The sequence below is a fragment of the Larus michahellis genome, chromosome 6 (genome assembly GCF_964199755.1).
Source record: "Larus michahellis chromosome 6, bLarMic1.1, whole genome shotgun sequence".
In the NCBI taxonomy this organism is placed as follows: domain Eukaryota; kingdom Metazoa; phylum Chordata; class Aves; order Charadriiformes; family Laridae; genus Larus; species Larus michahellis.
Window position 1 is genome coordinate 73753063 of NC_133901.1, and position 23985 is coordinate 73777047.

General features: G+C 43.8%; 1 protein-coding gene across 3 annotated transcripts in view; it reads left to right on the top strand.

The window, feature by feature from the left end:
* INPP5A (inositol polyphosphate-5-phosphatase A) overlaps window positions 1-23985 on the top strand; it is a 236464-nt gene that overhangs the window by 127618 nt on the left and 84861 nt on the right. For all 3 annotated transcript variants that reach the window (XM_074591909.1, XM_074591908.1, XM_074591910.1), the window contains exons 6-8: window positions 3754-3857; window positions 14212-14264; window positions 19900-20019. In XM_074591909.1, coding sequence (XP_074448010.1) covers window positions 3754-3857; window positions 14212-14264; window positions 19900-20019 — 277 coding nt within the window. The remainder of the gene's footprint in view (window positions 1-3753; window positions 3858-14211; window positions 14265-19899; window positions 20020-23985) is intronic.

Sequence of the window (23985 nt, forward strand, 5' to 3'; positions counted from 1 at the left end):
ATTGGCTTTATATATCAGGGCAGCTTTTCTGTCACCATTTCTGGTGGTGGTGCCTAGCAGTTTTGCCATGATATGCAGACTTCTGTATAATGCATGCAAGTCCATTGATGGCAGACGTTACCTTTTATAGACCTCTTAGAAGAAGTCAATGGACCGGCCACAGGTTGAGAAACGGCGCATTAATCATTCCTGTGCAGATGGATCTTTGGATCCGTAGAGATCCCTGATGATTTCAGAAGAACTGTAAATGGCCACAAGGTTCTTCCAGGTAGATCAGATAAAGAACCAAGACCTTGAATGTCCAACAGTGATGGTCATTTTGCAAAGCAGCTGAGGTAGATTTATGGCTTAAATTACTTGGGAGCAGTGCAGGTCAGTAGGAGAGTGTCATTGTTTTTAACCCGCATTGATCCATCAGGTTGGAGGTCTTGCTAAATCTCAGAAGTTTAAAAGTAATGCTGGGCTATGTACATTAAATATTAGAGGTATCATAGCAAATTATTGAGTGCATAGAAGTGTACAGAGAAGTATAGTCCTGCAGTGTATAGAGAAAAGATTATATAAAATTTATGTTATTTCACAGTTGAGAACTGTCTTTATATTAAATACAAAAATCTTCTGAGCTTCTGAGCCTCATTTAGCTTACTGAGCTGAATCACATTAGTACTGCATCTAGCGTGCCATTAATTTGAGACACTCTTGAAATGGTGGTAACTATGGAGCGAATTAATTGTCTTAATTATATAGATTCATTATTTTTGTTCTCAGTAGACACGGGTTCTCTCTGCTCACGTAATTGAGGGTACAGCGTCTTCCTGCCCTGCAATGTTTGAATGGTACTTCTGCGTATATAGCAATTGAAGATTTAGCCCACATAAGTCCTCCTGTCATCATCGGTTTCAATGCTGAGGGAAAATTTCAGCCGTAATATTGCAGGCAGCTCAGAGTAGGTTTTATTTCTGAGAGAGAGGGCTGGAAAAGTCAATAGTGATGTAGGGGCTTCTGATGAGAGACCATGCCTGGTCTTTCTCCCAGACCAGAAGAGTTTTGCAGACTCTAGGTAACGACGGGATGTTCCTTACCGGATGAGCGGTGTGCAGGGTGGAAGCCCTGGAGGGAATGGACGTTGCAGTGAAGCTGGGTGTCTAAGGTGTGACCCCTCCTGGGGTGGACAGCCCACAGGTCCTCGGGGTGTGAGGAGCAGCCGGGGAAGGAGGCAAAGAAACTCATGGTTTTATCTGAGATTAGCAGGCAGCGTTCCTGACTGCTTATCCATTTTGCCTTGTGAATGACTTTGTGTATCAGTGGTGTGGGAACTGGATCTGCCCACCTAATTCCTCAGCCCACTATTTCATGGCACCAGCGCTGGCAGACCAGCAGTTCTGCTGTGAATTCCACCTAACGTTCCCTCCCGCTGGTCGTAGACGAGAGGTGTCCTGCTCTGGCGACATCTGAGAGTGAAATTACAGCTGGTTTAGGCAAAGAGGAGCTTTCTGGGTTTATTAATCGTTGAGGGACAGCTTATTCGCTACTGTAAAGAAAATGTAAGAATTTTTAAAAAGTGAGAAAATGGAAGGAAGAAGAGTAGGGGAAGAAATTTGGTATAAAAGAAATAAGCAGATCCTTGTTCCAGAAAATAAACACTTTAAATGTTCAGTGCTTCGTTTTGCTCAGCAAAACCTGAGCAAAGCCAAATGAGGTGTGAACCATGCTCCTAAAGTTGTTGTTGGCCCAGTCATCACTTGGAAAGAAAAAACTTAATAAAAATCCAAGGAAAGCGGGTGCTACACTGAATCGGTGTTGTAAGTCACCCGCTGCTCTCTTAATGTAGCGCAGAATCAGTCTCCCAGTGTAGTGTTTGTAAAATATGGCCCTGAAGGCTCCCATCTTTCAGGGGAAATGTAAAACTTGCCTCTTCTCTCATGACTATTGACATTTTCACAGTGTATTAAGCTCTTAAATCAGAGGAAAAATCCAAATGGATACAAACGTTCTCTGCACAAAAATCATTATGAAATTCTGGTTCTACTCAAAAGCATGCAAAAAATAGATGTTTATATACAATTCAATATTCCTGGAACATCACTGTGTCTTTTCAGAATTCACTGCACCGTTGGACGTGACTGAATACAGTCTTTGGAAAAAAAGATTGTCTCTGTTTTTCAGTTCTCAAGAAGAGATATTTGAGATTTAAAATGAGAACAATTTTCTCCTACAACTTTACGTGTTTTTGCTATAGCATAGAAGGTGTTGATTTTTACACTATTTTTATGGTGGTCAGAGGCCCAAAAGTTTGCTTACGATTTAAATTGTTGACAGGCTCTGTGTCCTGAAGGGCCATCAGCCAGCAGAGGGGTATCAGGCCAGTTTCAGGCTACCTCTTCGATTTACAGAAAGTCTCATTTTCTCTGGTGTGAAATCAGAACTAGTGTAGAAGCATTTTTCTTGGAGATACACAAGCAGGCACGCTTCTTTCCTCCTGCGTGTGCATCTCAGCAGTCACGTAAATGAATCGGTGGTTCGTATTTAGCTTTGATGTTAACGTCAGTTGATGGTAAAGTGCCTCCTCTCTGCCAAGCGCTGCCTTTTATTCAGGTTCTCACAGCAGAAGCCTTCAGTCCTTACAGTTCTGCCAAGTGGTTTCTGTATCCTGAATGACATCGGGATCTTTTCGCTGACACTGTTAAACTTACTGAAAGAGGCACATCCGTCCATGATCTGCTTAGAATGATGCCGCATTAGTTTATCAGGATATTTGTTTAGTCTTCCTGTGGGAGCCAGATCTCAAAGCAATTGGCACATAAAGAATGATACTTTTTTTTTTCCCCTGAAGATATATTGCTACATTACAGTAGACGCTTCCTCAGATTATATAAAATACTTTATCTAGACAAGTTAAAGTGACAAGTTTTTGTATTGCTTGGTATTTTCACCAGATATCCAGTAGAACTGGATGTATCAGGGCTCTTGATAATAGTTGTTTTGGAATTTTTCTCTTATACATTCCTAGTCAAAACTCAGTCCAGTTGGGTAGTTCCAGCTTAATGGTAGCTGTAAGACAGCTGCCCGAATTCCACCGTCAGAGGAGTTTGGTACGTGAAGTCGGGTTCTCGCCTTTAGACATGCCAATACATTGCTCTGATCAGGAGAGAGACCCAGAGGAGACCTTGTGATGGGCAGAGGCCCGGGACGTAAATGAATGATTATGTACTTGCTTGGTGACTTAAAGATGTGATTACTGATGTGTTACAGATGTGCATCAGTTGACGCTTAGGTAGCTAGACATCTGAAAAAAAGAGTTGCTAGATAAAACATACAGATAACCACTATGCATAAGTAACAATTTTCACCTTAATGTGTTTTCTATTAATTAATATTCCCGTTACTTATCCAGTGTAGATCACTGGATGCTGTCTGAGGGCGCAAACAGGCATCTCCTGGAAGAACCATGCCAGCAAGTTTGAGTGCATGAGACACCTGGTTCATAATTAGAGCTCCAACACTTTACAGGGCTCTGGATAATAAAAATAGCAGCAGCCCTGACTGTAGAGCTTGAAAATGCCTGATGTAAACAAGCGTGTTCATACCTGGCGTCACGCGTTCTGGTTTCCCCCAGAGCAGCTCAGCGCCTGCGTACTCCTGCTGGGACCCTGCCGCCTGTTTTGCAGATGCCACTGCTTTGCCAGTGAGTGGTCTAAGTGCTGGTAATGGTAAAAGATATGTATGTTAATTTTGTTTTGTATCTCTTCCTAGCTAAGAAGTATAAAAAGGTTACTGGGAAAGAAATCTACTCAGACACTTTAGAAAGCACGCCCATGCTGGAAAAAGAGAAGTTTCCACAGGATTATTTCCCTGAGGTACGTACAATCCCGTGGAGCGTTCCCAAGTATTAGGTTTGTTTCTGATTTGCTGTAATTACTCGAGTAGCTACTTTTAGTAATGTAAATAAGCTCAGAATCCAGTCTTGGGTTTTTTTGGTTTTGTTTGTCAGTTCCTTGTCACCTGTAATGTATATTTTTAGTCGTTGCATGGATTTACCAAATTCAAATGGACCTCTTTGTATAGTAGGAAATCCTTGTGAAGGATGGAGACAGTGATGAAAAGACTTGTTTGTGCTTTTAGAACCAAAGAAATAGCCCGCAGTGCCAACTGCCCGTCTGTTCCAGGGAGACGTACTCCTTGGCAGGGGGAGATGCGGCTTTGAATGGGTTCCATCAGTATTCAGGGGCAGCAGCTCTGCAGTCGCAGCCATCCTGGTTTCTGTCTGCACAGCGGGGTACTGCTGCCGTCACCGCCAGCGTGCGGGGAAGAGGTGGTTCCTCAGCAGTACGAGAACACACGTAACTTGAAAACATATTGATCTCTTCCTCTGACGCACCCTTGTACCTCCTTTTTTTGTTGTTCTCTGAAGAACTGGGAAGCACTGCGCGTCAGAAGGTGAAGGTCCTGTGGAACCCAGAAACAGGAGCGCAGCTGAGGGTTTCCTTCCGCTGTACCTCCAAGTGCAATGCACGTGCAAGCACGCTCCTTGCCTGCAATTCTCTTCTTTGATGCTTACTTTAATTTGCTCATTTTTCATTTCTTAAGAACATCTAGAACATGGGTGTTTAATGGTTACTGCAAGCCAAGTGCATAAATTTGTTGAATTCCCATAATATTTGTGGGTCAAACAGGCACATTGCTGCTTTAATATTAGAAAGAACTTAATAAACTTGAAAAACTAATTTAGAATTTGTAAATATACACACTTAGAGATATTTATATAATGCCCGTGGGCTTGGGAGAGCATTGCATAAATAATTACAAGGGTTCATGGGATGTAGGTTATTCTTTTACTTGACTTTGGTACTAAATTATTTATATTCTGTATCTCTGTACTGGAAGGGAAGCTGCCTTTGACATAATTTTACTAGCTTTTACCTCCTGTGAACAAACATCTTAAATACTTCCTTGAAGTTAAGTGTTACATCATTTTGAAGGAACTCCAAGCAGTTACTCAGGTATTTATTTTTCTCCTCCATCAGCAATAAGCTGTAGCAGTATGGGTGACTGACAACGTGAGCAGGAAACAAAGAGTGCTGTTGACTGATTTGATTGTAGTCCTGAGAGCAGTGAACAGCAGTGCGTGAGCGCTGTTAGCGCGCTTAACAGCAACGGGCCAAATTATGGATTGTTCATTGATACCCAGGAAGAATTATTTCCGTCGTTATTTCACCGCTGTTGTTTCATCATGAGACTGGCAAATTTGTTACTTGTTCGGCATCGTTTATTACCGCCTCTTACATGAACAATTCTTCACAGTCCCCTGGAGAAAGGGCTGGGTCTCGTGGCTTTCCCACTTTTTTGTGGATCCAGGGTTGTGCCGTCTCTTGTGGGCGCTGGGGGATCAGTTGTTCCCACGCTTGGTTTTGGAGCTGTAGCCTCTATATTCCATAGACCTGCAGTGCTGCTTTAGGCACAGGACTGATGGGTCCAGAAGCCGAGGAGCAGCTAAATGCCCTTTGACGCCTTCATACCGCACCCATTCCTGCCGTTACCTTAAATGACTTTTCTAAGGAGAAAGCACCACGTTCTGGTGTTGTCAGGGGTACCGTTTACCTGGAGGAGGAATAACAAGGAAAAGAGAAAATCCACAAACCCTCACAATGAGGATATTAACACTCCCTGAAGCACCTTGGAAGTTCAGTCCTGTTCCTGCAGGCAGCACTGTTCCTTGTAACGGTGTTGCGGCAGGACCGATGGAACAGGCTGGGGATTTACCTGTTGTGTTTCAGAGCTTCACACGGGGGGAGAGGAAACGGTAGGGGCTCTCCAGGGCTGCGGCCATGCAGATAATAGCAGCAACGATATTTACGGTTCTCTGACTTGCCATGCTCATTTGGCGTGCAACCTAGGACAGACCAAGCCAGCATATTTTTCACGTGACTTGAAAAATTAGAAAGTAATTGTGGTGATTTTTACACTACGCTGTTTTTCATTTTGGAGTGAAGACCAAGGGGTCTCTCAAGCACACGTAGGCACAGCAACACAAAAAAAACAACGGTGGCATAGTTTGGCTTCTCATATACATGTTTCTATTTTTAAAGCTAAAATTAATCTTGTTATCACCTATATTCTTCCTAGCCAAGTGTTGGTAATAATGATGCTAATTAAAAGACCACAAAATTATGTGTATTTTGAAAATTTGAATTGACACAGCAGCATGCATGAACAGCATATCTGTCCAAACGTTACATTTGCATGCTCCTGTGTGTTTTAGCCAGACTTCTGATATCACATTACAATATTTTGAGTGAGAAATGGTTTAAGACTGATTTCTTTTCTTTTTATTACTGCTGCTTAAGGATGATCTAAAAGTAATTACAATGATTGAGGCATAATGCAATTCAAAATAATTACAGCCCACTGCATATAAAACTAACAAAACTTTCTGTCCTGATTTATGGGTCCTCTTGGCTAGGCATAAGACTCAAATGATGCCTCGGGGAGCAACACTCCAGATAATGTTAGGCCATTTAAAAAAAAGCAGATTTGTGTAGTCTATCAGGCCTGAGTAATTTTTTTTTCCTATAGTGAGAAATTGGTTGTTATCATAGATCACAGATACTGCTCAAAGCTCTTATGAAAGATGAATTAATTTCACTAATGCTTTAATGCAAACCTTTCATGGAGAAGGCTGTATGGTGATAACCTTACCGCGGTCTCTCCTTTCTCAATGATGATTTATGTTGTCTTTTAGTAGATGAAACTGCCTGTATTCACAATCCATCTGCTGGCTAAAGGAATCCTATTAACAGAGGATCTGAGAAGAGACTTAATACTGTAAGGTGAAAGATGTGGTATCCCCTTTCCGGGACATGAAGTAGGATTTTTTTTTTCCTATTTTAAAATGTAGATACCTCTCTGAGAGTGTACAGATGATCTATATCATCTCTACCTGGTTTTATGCTGGTTTACAGATGGTGGATCGGCTAGTGACTATTTTTTAAAGTCAAAATAAAGATGGTTGCTTTGAAATCTGCAGTAAGAAACAATTTTCTATTTTCTCTTTCCCAAGCTATAGTTCTTTAAATTCTGTTTCCAGAATTTTCTTCTTTCCAAATACTGTGTTTGGAAATACTTGATTGATCATCAATTGCACATCATTGATACAAAATACATAAGGCACGTTGTTCAGCTGCAGTATATACCTAAGGTGAAGGATGGCGTTTTTGTATTTAAGATGTTAGACAGTGCTTCAACTGCTGGGCTGCATTAGGTCCAAAGCCTTTTGCGTTCTTAATTTTAAATAGGCAAATTATTAATAAGTGAATTAGTTATTGAAGTTAAAGGAATTAAGTAAGTGTTTTCGAGTATCTGAAGGTAATTTACAGGTTGGGGTGGGGGAGTATACAAATGACACAATAAAACAAGTGTTGTTTTATGATCTAGAGGCGTAGGTGTCCTTGCTTTACTAGCCTGGGCTGGGTAGCCTTCTCCAGCGTGAGCTGAAGGACCTCCCGGTCTCCTGCGCTGGCTTTTACGTGGGCCAAGTAAAAGGCCCAAACTATCGTGTTTCTGTCCACCACTGTGGCTTTGGTAACTATTTGAAGTCACATGTTCCAACAATAATATAATTTTGCTGTACACATAAGTCCTAAAGAAAATCTCAATCAGAAGAGAACGTGTCAAATGCTGAGTTAGGCTTATCCTGACTGTAGCAGCAAATATGTGGCAAGATGGGGGTTCAGATTTTGTGGGTTTGGGACAAGTCATGTAACGTTGCTGTTCTTGGCCGTTCCGTGTGCGACTGTCATGTTATCACTGTGCTGCTATTGCCTTAATAGTATACATTTTACTATTGTAATTATCTACCTTTAATGACTATTTTATAAAATAAGTTTTGTAATGACTCTTTGCTTTCTCAGAAAAAGCGAAATGAACTACAGAATTACTGTCGTGTTTTGGGTTGGGCATGTAAAACTTAGGTCCATTGTTTATACTCCTACCGAGCCTAAATTCTGCTGTTCCAAAGAAAGGAATTCTTACAGACTTCAGTGTTCTTTGGAGAGCTTAGTGAAATCTAGGAGGAAAAAAGAAGGTGCCTTGTAAAATAGGAGGAGTCCTGTATCTCTGATGGTGGGTATGAAGCGTGAGAACAGGCAGGTGGTCCGTGCTGTGCTCTCGGACTCCTACCGCTGCTGTCCGCTGGTTTTGGCGTGACTTCCACAGGAGTGTTACCCTTCGGTGAGGCCCCTCCAACTCCCCATCCCAGCTCCCGCATTCCCCTTGATCCGCTTACTCCTCCGAGGTTGTCGAGCAGCTGGAAGAGGGACCCGAAACCTCTGTCCCACCATGTGTGCTCGTACCCATCCCTCCCACAGCCCTTCTGCCCACTTGGCATTGTCCCTTACAGCTTTCTTACAGATAAATACTTAACTTGATCTTTCAAAAGTTGCGTCACTGTTGTGTTTCTGTTTTCTAAAATAACTTTTAGTGAAGAAATTCTGTATTGCTGCTGGTTGGCTACTTCAGTGGTGATGTGTACAGGAAGAAGCTGACAGCACTCACGATTTGCACGGCCCGTGGCTTTGTATGTGAAAGGAAGTGGAGCAAGTGTAGGTTTTATCCCACATTTCTTCTGTTTGCTTACATCGTGCACAGATACTTAAATGTGGTCTTCCGATAGATATATTCTTACTAAATTCTTTATACTGTATTTTCTGGTAAATAAAGGGTAATGAAAGGATTATCTGAAAAAGGAAATTATCAGTTAAATTATTACACTACATGATAGACTGTCATTAGATAGATTGACTTCATATTCTCAAGCTCTCACTGTGCATTTTTTGATGAGTGGCACAGGTATTTTCATTTGCAGACTTTTAAATTTATGTAATGACTTCTAAAAATCTTTAGCAGTAAAAATATGACCGATAGTGCTGTTAGAATGTTTGATAGTGTTCAACGGCTGAACTGGGCTTGAGTCTTCCATATACTACTTGTTAATCTGAAATACGGGGAAATTAGAAAGGTACTTGGAACAGTTTGTGTACAAACTCCTAAAAACACAAGAGCATAAATTCTTTAATTCTGTAAAGTTGTCTAAGGGAGGACAAGAAGTCATTTTGGGTCAGGAGCTACACTCTGCGTGTTTTTTCTGGAGAGTTGTCATAATACACGCCCCTTTTCCTGGCTCGTTGAACACTGAGCATCCTGTGAGTAGGTGAAGCACGGGCTCCTGCGCGCGGCGTTGAGGAGGAGTCGTGCTCACCGCAGCGGTGCCCGACATCGCGTGGTGCCCGCGCTGCTCGGCATTCAGCTGTTCGTGTGCAGGGTTTCCCATCTCCCTCCAAACCGCCGTGTTCCTTTAAGGAGCTGCAATTACACTGCAGTCATTGCCACTTTAATATGTCTTTCCTTCGTGCCCCTGCTTTGTATGGTTGAATAAACCCTTGCTGGGTCACTATTTAATTTGATATGGTCCCTCTCAGTAAAATGATGGAGAAAAGATGAATTAAGGCTCTGTGCTAGTCATTATCAATCATGGTTTGTGTGCATTACTTATTGCTCGCAGTGCTTTTTGACATTAGCCCTCTATAACCTCTCTCTTCATGTTAATGTTGTCTGGAGGTCCTTTTACCCGATGTAGCAGAGGTTATTTATGTAGGTGGTGTTTCTAGGGGGTTTTAAAAGGTCAGCACGATCTCCTGAGAGACTCTATTCACAAAGAAAAGGCTAGTGGAATGTAACTACAAGTTTTCAAATTGTGATTTTTTAAATATATTTTTTAAGGACTTGTAATAGAGAGGTGTCAGAATTTCCATTATCTTATCGGAGTATCCTTACCAAAGTAAATTTTTGGTAGAATAGCCTCTAATACATACTACTGCCCTTAAAACCAGTATTTGCAGTGTATGTGTTTGGAAACGCCAAGCTACTGTAAGAAATTCTGTATTTTACAGTGTTATGACATAGCAAATATCCTTTCATTGGCTTATATCAGCATATCATTGCATGAAACAGAGTAAGGCGGCATAGCGGAGGGTTGGGCCTGCTTTATCCTGGTATCGCTTGTGCTGGTGAGGTCATTGGTGGCAGAATCAGAGTGATGGCCTGCTGGAGAAGTGGGTGATGATTGACAACAGGACTCTTGGTCTCGTACACTTCAATTGCACAAAACCTTAAGCTAATTGTACGTGCACGAGCCCATGGCAGCAGGCAGGGCCATCCAAGGGAGAAAGGGATCTGGCTTCTCACTGCTGCCTTAAAAGGGAGAGGTTCCTGAGGGCAGGGAAGATACAAATGTCACAGCCATTTTCAAGAAGGGCAAAAAGGAGGATCCCAGGTGGCCTCTCCTCAGTCATGGAAAGGCGGTGGAGCAGATCTTCCTGTATGACCAGTTGCGTGGACAAGGGGAGTGCTCTGGATGTTGTATACGTTGACTCTAGCAAGGCTTTTGGTGCAGTCTCTCATAGTATCTTTGAAGCCCAGTTAGTGACATGTGTACCAGGTAGGTGGAGGATAAGATGGCTGGAAAGTTGGCCAACCACCAGGCTCAGAGGGTGGTGTGCAAAGTCCAGCTGGCAGCTGTTTGCTGGTGGTGTTCCTCAGGGATGAACGCTAGGATCTGTACTGTTCTTGATAACAGCTTGGACAATGGGATGGAGCACATGCTCATCTTTGCAGATGATGTTAAGTTGAGGGAGCAGGCAACATGCTGGAGGGCGGGGCTGCTTTGCAGAGGGACTTCAGCAGGATGAAGAATGGTCTGATGGGAACCTCATGGAGTTCAGCAAAGGTTAATGCCGAGCCTTGTCCCTGGGATGGGATAGCCTCATAAAGCAGTACAGGCTGGAGGTGACTATCCAGAAAACAGAAGAGGACCCGGATCTTGTTGGATAGCAAGTTGAGTACGAGCCAGCAGTGTGCTTTGGTGGCAAAGGCGGCCAGCAGCATCCCAGGATGTGTTAGGTCCCAGGAAGGGACTCCTTCATCTATTTGGCACTCCAAGGCACTTCACATCTCCACTGTCTTGTTTGGGAACCCCTGTACCAAACAGATGTGGGCAAACTGGAGCAAGTGTAGAGAGGCACCTCAGGCTGGAGCACGGGGTGTGGGAGGAGAGGCCGGAGAGCCCATCTGTGCCGCCAGGGGAGGGAGGTGATGGGGGACCATGCTGCTGCCTGCAGCGGCCGACTGGTGGCTCTTGAGGGACGGGGCCAGGCGTCTCCGGGTGGGGTGCAGCAACAGGACAAAGGGCAGCAGTCATCAGCTGCAGCAAGGGAAAATCTGACTAAATCTGGGAAAAGATTTCACCATGAGGGTAAACAACAGAAGAGGGGCCCAGATAGGATGTGGAGTCGCTGTCCATGGAGATGCTCAAACCCCAACCGGGTGTGGCTCTGAGCAACACCATCTACTTGGCCCTGCTTTAATGCTGCGTCTTGTGAAGTACCTGTTATGTTGCCAAAGAGGAAAATAGCAAATGAGAAATGACAGCTTGATTGAAGACATTATCTTGGGCCACATCATAGGCTTGGACTGTTTGATTTTAAGGTCTATTTATTGTTCTTCAGTAATTAAAAGTTCAATATGGTTATTTTTAAGAATGAAATGACAGAGCTCCCCTTTTTTGATTGAGATTAGATTTAAGCCATTTTGAATGCTTTTAGCATTTAACTTGTTTCATTGTTTTGCTTCTGAGTAAATGTTGACATTTTGCCAAATCTCAAGTTGTAACTGTGCTGTCATGATCCTCACAGAAACTGTGAATAGAAGAGACCTTATTGGATTACGGGATTTGTAGTTCAGCCACGAAAGCCGGACTATTAGGAGGATTTGGTGTGTTAGCCCTCCAGCCAGCCGTTCCCTGACTGACCAGGGTGACTGCTGCATGTGCAGAAGAGGTTATTTTTCAGTGTTGAAAAAAAACCCGCTTACAATAAAGTAGATATTTATTCACAGTCACCACAGAGTCTTTCTCAGTATAGCTGCAGTTTAAGAAAAATCAAAAAGTTGGGTTCACGTAAGACAAAAGAAGTAAGGATTCAGAGAAATTAGTTCTCCTCTGAGTGGATCTGTCAGATGGATTTTGGAGTAGTGACCTGTTCGGATTTCCTCCCTGAATACGACCTTGTTAGACCTAGGCAAATTTAGTTGCTTTCAAAAGCCCAAAGTCTTACAAGATTTAGGCACCTATAAGCATCAACAAACAACTGGTGTTAATGACTAAATATCTCAAAAATACTTTTCCCCCACGAATGTAGTTACAGAATTGATGTGGTCGTCAGCCAAGAGTCACCAGACAGGTCTGCAGGGGGTGCTGGTGTAGCCTTCCCCTTCCAGAAGAGAAATCCATTTATTCTGTGTAATCCTTCTGGGTTGAGGAGGTTTTTCTCCTTTTGTCTACAGGAAGTCTTTACGTTCGGCTAAACATTTATTTTATTCCCTCTTAGCATATGTTCTCTGAGCTACTGACAGCCAGCTGTAAGTAGAGACGTAAGTCAAGAACGGAAAAAAGTTGTTCACTGTGTGTCCACAGCATCAAAATAACGAGTTTTGATTCACTGCATGAAGAACTCCGTTGTTAGTCGCTGTTCTTGGACTCGACTCTTCAGAGGACTGTTTCCTTGTGCTGTAGCAATGCGAAGCTGATCAGTCCGTGCAGGAAAAGCCTCCGGCCCTTCGTTGTCCGGGCCAGCAGAGCTGGCTCCCGCTCCGCAGCCCTGCGGGTCCCCTGCGGCTCCCGCAGCAGGCTGGGCTCTGTCAGCCTGGGTCGGAAGGGTCGGGGTCGCACGCCTGCAGAAAGGGGATTCTGAAAATTGCCACCCGAAGTAAGAAATGCTGAAAACGGGTTTCCCAAAAGCTGGAGTACATAACCGTGCATAAATTTTGCAGACAATTTTTTACTTCTTAGTTTTGTAGCATGTAGGTAACACTTTCTCCACAGAATGACAAGCTCTGAAGTTGAGTGCGATCAATGAAATAAGCTGTCGTTTACAAGTAACTTTGCACATTTTCCTGGGTTTGGGTAGAAGAGAACAACTGCGTGTCAGTAAATAGTTTTCACATTAAAGCTTTCAAGAATAAGCTGGTTCTATTCAGTCAAATAAACGCTTTGCAATCTTCACAAGCATATTTTGGATGCAAGGAGAACCCAGCGCCAGTGGTAAAGGGGCCCGAGCAAAGGAGCGGTGTTTGGCCGTGGTTACTGGGCTGGTGCCGGAGGAGCGGGGAGGCAGGTAACTGTTAGCCGAAGGGTGGTCAGGAAACAGCCCCTTTAGGTGTTGCGAAGCACTTCACCGTCTCAGCAGTATTTGGGACTTCAGAGTTCATGAGGGCTGTCTGCTCCCGGTGAGGTGGATAAATACAGCTGGCAAGTCTCTTCTGCGGGGAGAGCCTTAGGACAGCGATACCCCGGGACGGGGGATGCTCTGTGATGGGCGGCACTTTATTCGTAATAAGGACTTGCGGTGTTTTGCTGCAAAATCATTGGCGTCATTATGTAGGCCTGTCTGGTGCAGTATTCATTACCAGAGAACATTAGCCTAGCCCCACAGTCATTCTTAACAGTGAATAAATAGGATGCAGAATCATGTCTTTTTGTGGGAGGCTGTAATTTATGGCAGTGACTTAGGAGTGGTGCGGAAAAAAATCCTGTTTCTGTATCAGGAGTGCCATATGTTGGCACGAGCTGATTTGTGGCTTCTCGCGGACGTTGCAGTTTTGATAAATGTAATGTTTTACCATTATTTAAATTCCCTTTAACTTTTATAGAAATATTGGGTGGGTTGGCTCAGCAGGAGAAATAGCTTTCTAGCAGATCTCATTCATTTTAATTTGATGTAAATCTCTGATGACATTTTACAGTTCAGGTAAAATTAGAAGGAAGCCAAGACATTTGAGCATAGGCAGTAAGAATCTCCTGGTTTAGGCTAAACGTAAGTACAGTTGTAAAGCTTTCCTAATTGGTTATCTTTCAGTTACAAACAGCTGTCAGGCCTTATGTTAATTTTACATGTAAGTTTATAACTGCTGCAGGACCAAAAATGTAAATAATTCCAGGATTTATGAGAGACAGAACCTATGTTTCCAAGGTACCTCGGTGTGTAGCACATACATGCAGCCTAGGGATGAACTTTGTTTTATTTTGTTCTCTGTAGAAGTACGTTTCACTTTCACAGTGATCCTTTACTTAAGGTGACTGATTCTTATTTGTGTATTTTTCAGTGCAAGTGGTCCAGAAAAGGTTTCATTCGAACAAGATGGTGTATTACTGATTGGTAAGTTGCACCTTTAAGTTATTTCTGATTAGGTATGTATGATCTATGTTTTTGTTAACAACTATTTCAAAGAAGGTATTCATATATAGAGATTGGTTCAGTCCTAGAGCAGATTGGTTCCAAAACAGTTGCTTTGCTTTATTATTTATTGAGCACGTTGTGCTCAGTGAGTTGTAACGATGCAAACAGAGTGTTAATATTCACGTGTATGTGCAATTGGCATGAGATAATTCAGGTCACAGGCAACCCCTCAGCCAAGCGTGACCAGGAAAGCTTGGTGTCTGTGCCAAGGCCAGAGTCACCGTGCAGAGCTGAAGGCGTCCCCCCGCTGCCGCTCCACGTCTCGCCCGACACAGCCGGGGCTCCGCAGCGTCTCTCCGGGCTCAGATTCCTGCGCTTGGGTGTACGCAGCCCTGGCCTCCTGCGTTTACAAGGAAAGAGATTGCTCTCTAGGAACTCTTTAAGCCTGGTCCAGTCTCCACTGCAGTCAGTGGAGGGACCCTACCTTCAAGGAATGCAGCTTTTTTAAACCCCAGTTCCTGCTATATTACTTCTACTGAAACAGAACTTTTTTATTTGTCGTATTCAGGTCAGGATTCTCATTTTAAACCCAAGGCAACCCTGTGGTTGCCTATCTTCGTCCTAGAGCAGAGTGAAGCCCCTGGCAGCAGGGTCTGGCGGAGGGGCGGCAGGGAGCACACCTCTGCTCTGCGCTCGGCGACAGCGAGGAAACCTCCCACCCAGGCAGACCTAAATGCAGCGTAACCTGGCTGTCGTCAGAGCAGAGGGAGTTCCTCATGAGATGTGCTGCGAAAATCTGCAGAAGAAACAAACATTTTTTGCTCTTGGGATCATCCAGCAGCCCAAAGGGGCAGGAGCCGAGGGGTGCAGACAGCTATCGAGAGTAGAAGTTGAACATTGTTATGGTGTTATACACTAGGTCACTGTCTTTGGAAGAAGCAGCGCCAGCTGGTGTTGACCAGAGGTGTGTCTCATAACTGAAGAGATTTACTGTCTGTGTTTGAAAACGCTGTCTTTAATAACAATGATAGTAGTAGTGTTATGTTTGGGAGCAGCTGGTTGTGCAAAACCTGAGAGAGATGGAAATTATCCTGGCCTTAACACAAGGAGAGCTCAACAAGGAAACCCGCAGGGGGTTCAGATTTCTCCAGTCCTACCTGGAAATCTGACCATACTTTTTCACCATTTAGTCATAGTTCTGGTCTGTAGTGCTTATTTATGTTATAGTCACCTAAGGATATGTGACTAACATTCAGCATTTTTCCCTTCCTCCTGTGATCATTTCACATCTTAAAATTGTAAGTTTGATTTTAAAGTCTGGTGAGCGTTCACACAAGATGACTTTTGAGCAGTGAACAGTATTCTTGCTTGTTTGCATAAGCTTGTTTATTAGATTAAGCAGTTTGTGAAAAAGGAAAAAGCAGCAGGTTTTCTCCTTTTACAGGCTTTTGACCCAGAAATCAGGCAGGCAACTATGGGATAATGTAGGTTCTTGTTAATTTTTCCAGATCCATGTGAACATGGCACGTGATTCCAGCAGTAGAGATCTGCAGAAGTGGGTGTTTAGCACCAGTTCCTAATCTGGCCTTTCCTCTTATGTCATGACTTTTCCAGGTTCTGTCTCTCCTATCCTCTTGGAGTTCTCCTTTACACAAAAAAATAACGTGAATTTATTTTTAGGCCTTTCCAAGAAAAAAAGTTCTTCAGAGAGAGATTCAAAGGAAACGTTTTCTTGCAGGGTGATATTAAAAAAGGACGTTCTTGGAAGGAGCAGCATGTAGGTAGAAGTTCTGATCAGATAATATGCTATACTTAGGTTTCCTGAGGGTACGTGGGGAAGTGAGAGTGAGGAGGCTCACAGCGTTTTCTGACCTGCACTGAGGTGAGCTATGGCAGAGCTTTGTGCCTGGAATAGTCTGCGATGGTGACCCACAAGGTATAACAAGATCTCAGATGTTTCTGATGAGCCGCTGAAGGGGCAAGTTACTGTGAACAGTGTCTGGAGAATGAAAGTGAAATATTGCGGAAAATACAGAGGGTTAGAAAACACAGCTAATTACGGCTAACTGCATAGCGTGTCTGCTCATGGTATGGTAAGCGTTTAAACCCAGCCTGTGTGCATACGCACGTGAACAAAGTTCTGGCCTTTTTCATAATCATGACTTTTGATCTGTACAATTCTACATGCTAATAGTTCAATAAAAATATAGCCAGGAGATTGTTGTTAATACTTCTGTGTGAATTCTTGAAGGGAGCTATTAATTTTCCCTGCCGAGGAAAACATCAGTATAGAATGTACCTCCTGTCAAAAACAGAGGGCTTCCAAAAATCCCAAGAAGTGACCTTAAAATTATCAGAGAACTGTCCTCTTTTTCCTCCTCTGAGATTCATTGATCTGCCCCAGTTGAGTTCTTCTGTGAATCCAGATTTTTCACATCCGTTATTCTTCATTAGCTACTCTTTAGTGTGAACGAAGATTTAAGGAATCTTGGGGCACTCAGAGATTTCATTTTAAGGAAAAACAAAACACAACTGCATAACTACATGCACTTTTTTTTTTTAATATCTGGAACATAGTGGGGCACGAGTACTATTTATTTCTATTCCAGTAGTTCCTAGTGTTGTTGTCTTAGTAGGCGTGAGATAGTGCCCTGAATGCATTACAGCCTTAAATACAGTTTACTTACATAGTTTATATTTGGTAGGGAGGATGGAGTAGAGAATACATTTACAGACTGTAGATACGGCACCAACCTGGGAATTTTTGCAAGTATATCCGAGGTCAGAATCAGCAATCAAAATTGTTTTGGTATTTTAGAGAAGTAGGATTGCAAGGTTGAAGTCAGAAAAGTGCAAAACATTGCGCTTCGAGGGGGGAGTTCAAAAGCACAAGTACAACGTTGGGAATGACTGACTCACTACCCAGACTGGAGAAAAGGATCAAGGGAGAAGTTGTTGAATGTGGTTCATTATTATCTTACTGGGGTGTGTTAACAGATACATCATGTGAAGGACATGAAGGGAGGAGGGCATGGTAATTCTTTAATTGAGTGCTGCCAAGGCCTTCAGTAGAGTACTCTGTCTTGTTTTGAGTGCTGTGCTTCAGGCAAGCTGGGAGAAGAACAGCAGAGTCGAGAATGGTAGGAGTATTTGAGCAGGAGTTGAAAAATGTGGCTCGCGACATCTGGGAGACTGGCTGCTGTCTGTCTCCCCTGCAGAAAGGGCTGACAGAAATCAGTTTCATTTGCAGGGAAACAAGGTGATGTGATGGAACAGGTAATATGATCAGCTACAACCAAATCTTGCCAGCATTTTTTCTGAATGTGAGAGTAAAGCATTTTAAATAGCCTTGTTTCTTATAACAGTCCGCTGGGACAGACTTACCTCTGCTCTGGCATGTAATGTCTGTTTATTCGTAGTTTAAAAGAAGTTCAAAGAAATCTATTCAGTTATTCCTAGGAATTTTTTTACCCTTGTCAGTCCAATGCAAGTGTAATAATCGTATTAGTGTTCATGGAACCTACCCAAAATGTATTTTTTGAAACAGTAGCCAAAATTGTGCCCTCAAAGTGAAGTGTGACAGGTTTTATAGCCCATAGTAGTATCATCCACGTAGGGGGTAATGGGGCACACCACGTTCTGCAGGTGCTGGAGGGACCTCCTTTCCAAAACATTGTCAGTGCTGTGCCCCCTGTGGAGCTTCCCAGAGACACCTTTCCTTCGGTCCCTCCATGCAGTGTGCAGGAATTCCTGCATATGCTGGTTCGTTTGAGGGGGTTTTGTTAGCAGGGGGGTGATGGTGTTAAATCCGAGTGGCAAGAGTGTTCCAGGTTTTCTGGTTTCACTGTGACTCGCCATGTTCCATCACCAAAAGAGCTGAATAACAAAGAGATGATAAGAGGTTTTTAAAAATGCAGACCAGGTCTCTAGGACACAAGAAGCCACAAGCAGAGCAAATATAAAGCAGAATGCCAGCTTGGCCGTAACATCTGGGTAGCTTTTGGTTCGCCACTCGGATGTGTCCTGTCTGTCAGCAGAGGGAAAGCAGAGTTCAGAAAGTCCGCGTGCTTTCCACAGCAGGGGCTTGCACTAGACGATCTTTAACGGTCCCGTCTGACCCAAACCATGCTGTGATTCTGCAATTTAGCTTTTGTGCAGGGGGGCAAAAGAAGGTATTTCTGTTTCAGGGGGGTTTGAAATCGGTTTCCTTGATTAAGAAGGAACTTCCAGAATATCTCTATTTCTCTTGTCCTCAACCAACCCAAAATCCGTAGATTTTCTGTAGAAGCAATATGGTTCTTTTCAGAAATCTCTTCTGCCAGTCTTCGTCCACCCCACAAGGCAGACACGGGCACAGTAACAGTGGTGCTTGATCCCGCGTGTTCCCCCTGGGGCAGAGTTCCCAAAGCCGGGACAGCCCTTACCCCATGGGATTGTCTCCTTTGGGGAGCACCACCAGAAGCGGGGGATGAGAACGCAATGGGCTTTGGGTGGGCCAGCCCGCAGCACGTTGGGGGCCACTCTCTGATCCCTGCCCCACTGCAGGGTAGCAAAGAATGAGTTAATGCTCCTATCTTTCACGCTAGGAAGCAAAGCTGGGAAATTTTACAAATTTTACTGATTTTCTGAAGCTAGCTCCTCATTCAAGTCTTGTGAGGAGCGGCTGGGGGAGCTGGGGGTGTTCAGCCTGGAGAAAAGGGGGCTGAGGGGAGACCTTCTCGCTCTCTACAGCTCCCTGAGAGGAGGGGGCAGCCAGGGGGAGTCGGGCCCTTCTCCCAAGGAACAGGCCATGGGACAAGGGGAAACGGCCTCCAGTTGTGCCAGGGGAGGTTTAGGATGGATATTGGGAACAATTTCTTCATGGAAAGGGTTGTCAAGCGTTGGAAGAGGCTGCCCAGGGCAGTGGTGGAGTCGCCATCCCTGGAGGGATTTAACAGCCGGGCAGAGGGACATGGGTCGGTGGTGACTCAGCAGTGCTGGGGTAAGGTTGGACTCAACGATCTGAGAGGTCCCTTCCAGCCGAAGCAGTTCTATGGTTCCATGGTCCTGCAGGCACAGTCCGAGTTAAACAGCCTGTGTCCTCTGCCCGCCTGGAGGTGTTGTGTGCATTGACCACTGTTACCTTGGCATTCTCCACACAGGGACAGATAAGGAGTTGCGGTGATATGATTTATCCTTCATTGTCGGTAAAATTCTCCTGTCAATAGCTTTTCATTTTGGTTATTGCAAAGCTGCAGTTCTACAAAGTACTTAGTTACAGCTTTTTTGTGTTTGTGTACACATTCAATTTTGTTTTAAAAATATTTTAGTGAGAGGGTACTGCTTGATTTCTGTGAATTGTAACTGACAAATAGCTTTTCATTTTCATATTATGCATATTTTAAGCAAAAGCCTCGACGCAGTCTTACCTGTGGATGAGTTGTCATAAGTTTGACAATAGTCTTTGACAATTTTCTGATGATGATAGTTTAATTTGTACAGTCCGTGTGAGTAATTATCAAGGTAACATTAGAGAGAATACAGTAAGTGTTATTATGTTGAATGCTTTGCTGATGCAACAAGTGTTTTTTTCTTTTATACTGAATCATTTTATTTTTTTCCTTTTTTGTCATAGTGCCTTTGACTTGGTAAACATTCATCTTTTCCATGATGCTTCCAATTTAATTGCTTGGGAAACAAGCCCATCGGTTTACTCAGGAATACGGCATAAGGCTCTTGGCTATGTACTTGATAGGTATGTATTGGCCTTTACTAGCCTCTTTCAATCTTCTGTGTTTGTAAGCGGTCTATAAAAGATGTTTCAAAAGGCACATTCAGAAACGCAGAGATTTTTGTTCTGTGAACTGAAAATGGTCACTTCTTATCAGAGTTTTCTAGATGGTACCGATTACAGATCAGTTTATGACACTCTTTTAAGCTAAATTACTGCAATTGGAAAATCTCTCTGAAGTCACCAGAACTTGTAAAGTAGAAAGCAGGTTTCTTTTTTAAATGTGCTACTTAGATTAGCTTCTTTTTAGTCTGCATGGAGTCTAATAAAGCTGCCATTCAAGTATGTTTTCAGTTACAGAATAACAGAATAATTCCCGTTGGAAGGGACCTCTGGGAGTCTCTTGCTCGTCCTCCTGCTCAGAGCAGGACCGACTGCAGCACTGGAGCAGGTTGTCCAGGGCTTATCCAGCTGAGCTTTGAAAAGCTCCACGCACGGCGATGCGCAGCTTCTCTGGGCCACCCATTGACCACCCTCATTGTGAAATGTTTTCTCCCTGATACCCAGTCAGAATTTCCCTTGAAGCAGTTTGTGTCCATCGCCCCTCGTCTTTTGGTGTGCATTGGTGAGAGTCTGGCCCTGTCTTTTCTGTAACTACCAAATAGGTAAAGCCAGCAACAAAATCCTTCCGTCGCCACCTTTTCTGTAAACTGAACAAATGTTGTCCAGACCGTGCTGTTTCCGAGAAGGTTGGACCCGATGATCCTTGAGGTCCCTGGTACGCTGTGGTTCTATGAAATCCGGCTCTTTCAGCCTCTCCTCGGAAGTCACGAGCTCCAGCCCCGCAACAGTGAGCCCTGTGGTGTTTTAATCTCAGTGCTGGCTGAGCGCGGTGAGCAGCAGCACAGCACTCGTGTGCAGTCATCGCTGTTATTAGTGGCGTGGTGTATAATGGTGTTACAGAGTGGATTCGTCTGGTGGGTGGGACAATGCAGAGGATAGTCCTAAAAATACCCAACAATTTACAGCTGCCCTAATTAGCAGTTATAAAGTCAGAAAAAAAGGCAGCTTTTCCTTGAGCAAGAAAAAAGTATTTCTGCAGGGACATGTGTGTATTGGCAAAGTAAATAGGTATTTCTCTTACGAGGTACTGCTTGGCTTCATGACTGCCTGAGAAATCGAGCTTTAAAAGGTCTCTTCAAAGCAGCTATGGCATACGCTGCGGTCCGTGGCATGAGATGGTGCTTAAAACAAACGGCTTCGGATGGAAAAAGCAAGATCAGAGCACTGGATGGGCTGTGTTGCTGCCCGTCCCTGCTGTCGGGGGGCGCGGGGTCCCCGAGCTCGGGCAGGGGCTCCCTGTCCCACCCCGGCACGGACCCCCGCCGCCTCCTGACCAGGGCTGGGAGAGCAAGTGCCTGCAACTGGTGGGGAGAAAGAAGAAGAAAACCTTCAATTTTAGGCTGCTCAACATGACAGCGCGTGGTCGAGGGGGCTGGGGAGAAGGACGGGCTGGATGTGTCTCTTCCTCCTTCCCTGTGCATGGCAGCGAGAAATTCCCCATCCCCACCAACAAGGAACTGTTTACCCTCCTGACTCTCCCTGGCAGCAGCCCAGAAGCTAAAGACACTGCTGCACCAAACTGAGTTATGTGTTAAAAAATATCTTTGCGTATGCAGCGTTGTCATTTTTCCCTATGTAGGTTTTGACTGAAAAAGGTTCTGAAATGTGGGAGTATAAATACCTTTTCAATCACATTCTATCCAAAGTTTTATTTCTTTCTGTAAGTTTTATCTTACTTAAAAGCAGGCAGATATTTTAGCAAAAGAGACTGCTTTTTCCGCTATGTATAGAGAAGTGCTTTTCCTGTGCACCCCAGCAGAGGGCTAAGTAGGAATTTCTCCAAAATAGGCATTTATTTTCACTTTTGGGGGTGATACAAGGATGAAGAGGAAAAATCCAGTATGTCTTCTCTTGTATCGCTTGTAAAACCTGTTCAGATCCTCAGGAGATACTGGAGGCACTTGGGAGGTTTGCAGATAGGTAGCATGCCGTGGTTTATAAAAGATCCCCTTGTAGAGGACAGAGATGCAGTACGATCGGGATCCGCTCTCAGTGCGGTCTGAGGCACGGGTTTTTGAGTTCGGTGACATACAGCAGTTGGCAAAGGCCTAGTTTTATTTCATTTTTTCTTGGCTCCACTGGTCTCCTCTCCTTTTCTTGTACTTTGCACGAGGGAACTTTAGCAAACCTGTATAAACCCTTTGCATTATTTATTGCACGCTTGTTTACAGCATACCGTGTGCTTCATTAGCTGATTTTGGCTTCGGACCTCCCACGGTGCCCCGGCAGGGGTAAGGTAATAAGACTGCAGTGTTGGTGTCAGCCGTGGGTCAGAGATGTCACGATGGTATATCTTTAAAATGTGACACTGCCAAGAACTGCCCCGACTCCCCGTCCTCAGACAAGAAGGCCCGGGGTGCGGGGCTGCACGCTGCCGCTGGGAGCTCGCACCGAGATGAATTGTTCATTTTGAGGGAGCAGCCAGCCGCAGATCCGGACCTCCAGAGCGCAGTGATGGGCTGGCTGGCACAAAGCGGGGGCTCTGTAGGAGCAGTGAATAATGGGAAACCCCTTTCACGGCGTGGCTAACCTTTTGGCAGCCACCAGCAAACTCTATTCTGATCTGCTGATTGGGGAGGACAATACACTGAAGCTCACTTTGAATGAATGCTACCACCAACAGTGTCCCCATTCAGAGGGTTTTGGGAACCATCTTTGACCATTGTCTGCCATCACTCCTTCAGACATAGGAAAAGGGAAAGTGAGAGCGTCTATAGGGGAAAAGTACTTCTTTTCTTGGCTTTAATCTCTCTTTAAAGCTTCATAGATCTACATTTCCAGCTGAGCTACTGGAACTATGCAGTGTCTGATAAATACAGAAGAGAGAGGTTTCAAGCTGAGCTTTTAAATCCCCTTATCTGCATGAACTAATAATGCAGATTTAGTGCTGTTAAAAACAGAGACTGATAAGTCTTTTCCTTTAAAGCCTTTAAACTGCTAAAGAGCATTTAACAGCAATGCAGTTCAAACCCGGTGAACAATACTGAGAAGGAAAACAGTTTAATGAGCTAAACCTTGACTGAATGAAACAGAAACACCTTCTCACAGTTGATTTAGGTCACTGTGGGAGTAAGTGAAAGCGCAGTTCTGTTCTTGCTGCATCTTCATAAACACGAATTAAGTGCAGCCTTTTCACGTAAGGTAAAAGCTGTCACGGGGGTTTGAAATATCAAAAAGAAAAGAGTTTGCAAATAAAGCTCAAATGAATTAGTTTAACTGTTAAAATCATCGGGGAAGCCGGTTTCCCCAAAATTATTTTGACTACAAGGTTTTAACACGTAGGCACAAAGCTGCACCACGTCTCTAATTGCTGAGAAGCGGAGGAGTTTGAGGGGAAAAAACAAAGGAAAAAGTGTCAAGTGAGCGATTCAAAGTTGCGCTAGAAGTTTTCTTCTGAGGGAATCTATTAATAATCATAATAAAATGTTTTGGGAGTAGAAAGGTTTAATCGTACAATGGTGTTCTGAAGTGATTTAGCTTTAATGATGTTAAAAATGAATTACGTAGCGAGAAGAATGCTTTTAAAGACAGCTGGCTGGTACGTGCTGCCAGATTGTCGTTAGCATTTGCCATTTTGCAAGTGTGAAGAGAACGTGGTGTTAGACTCTTTAAAGGCTTAAGAGAGTGGAATTACACTGGTGTTAAACAAATATTTGCTTGTATATTTACAAATACATATACAGTGTCTATGTAGAAAATTGGCGTGTGTGATGAGTCTTTGTCAGTGTTAATGTAAACCCAAACTAAATTCCCAGAAGTGAATTTCCGTGTTCCAGATGGACACAAATACAGTCAAAACTGAATTTGCTTTATAAATGAGAATAAGAACACTGCTTTATATTTTGTGGGGCAAAAAAATTCTTCCAG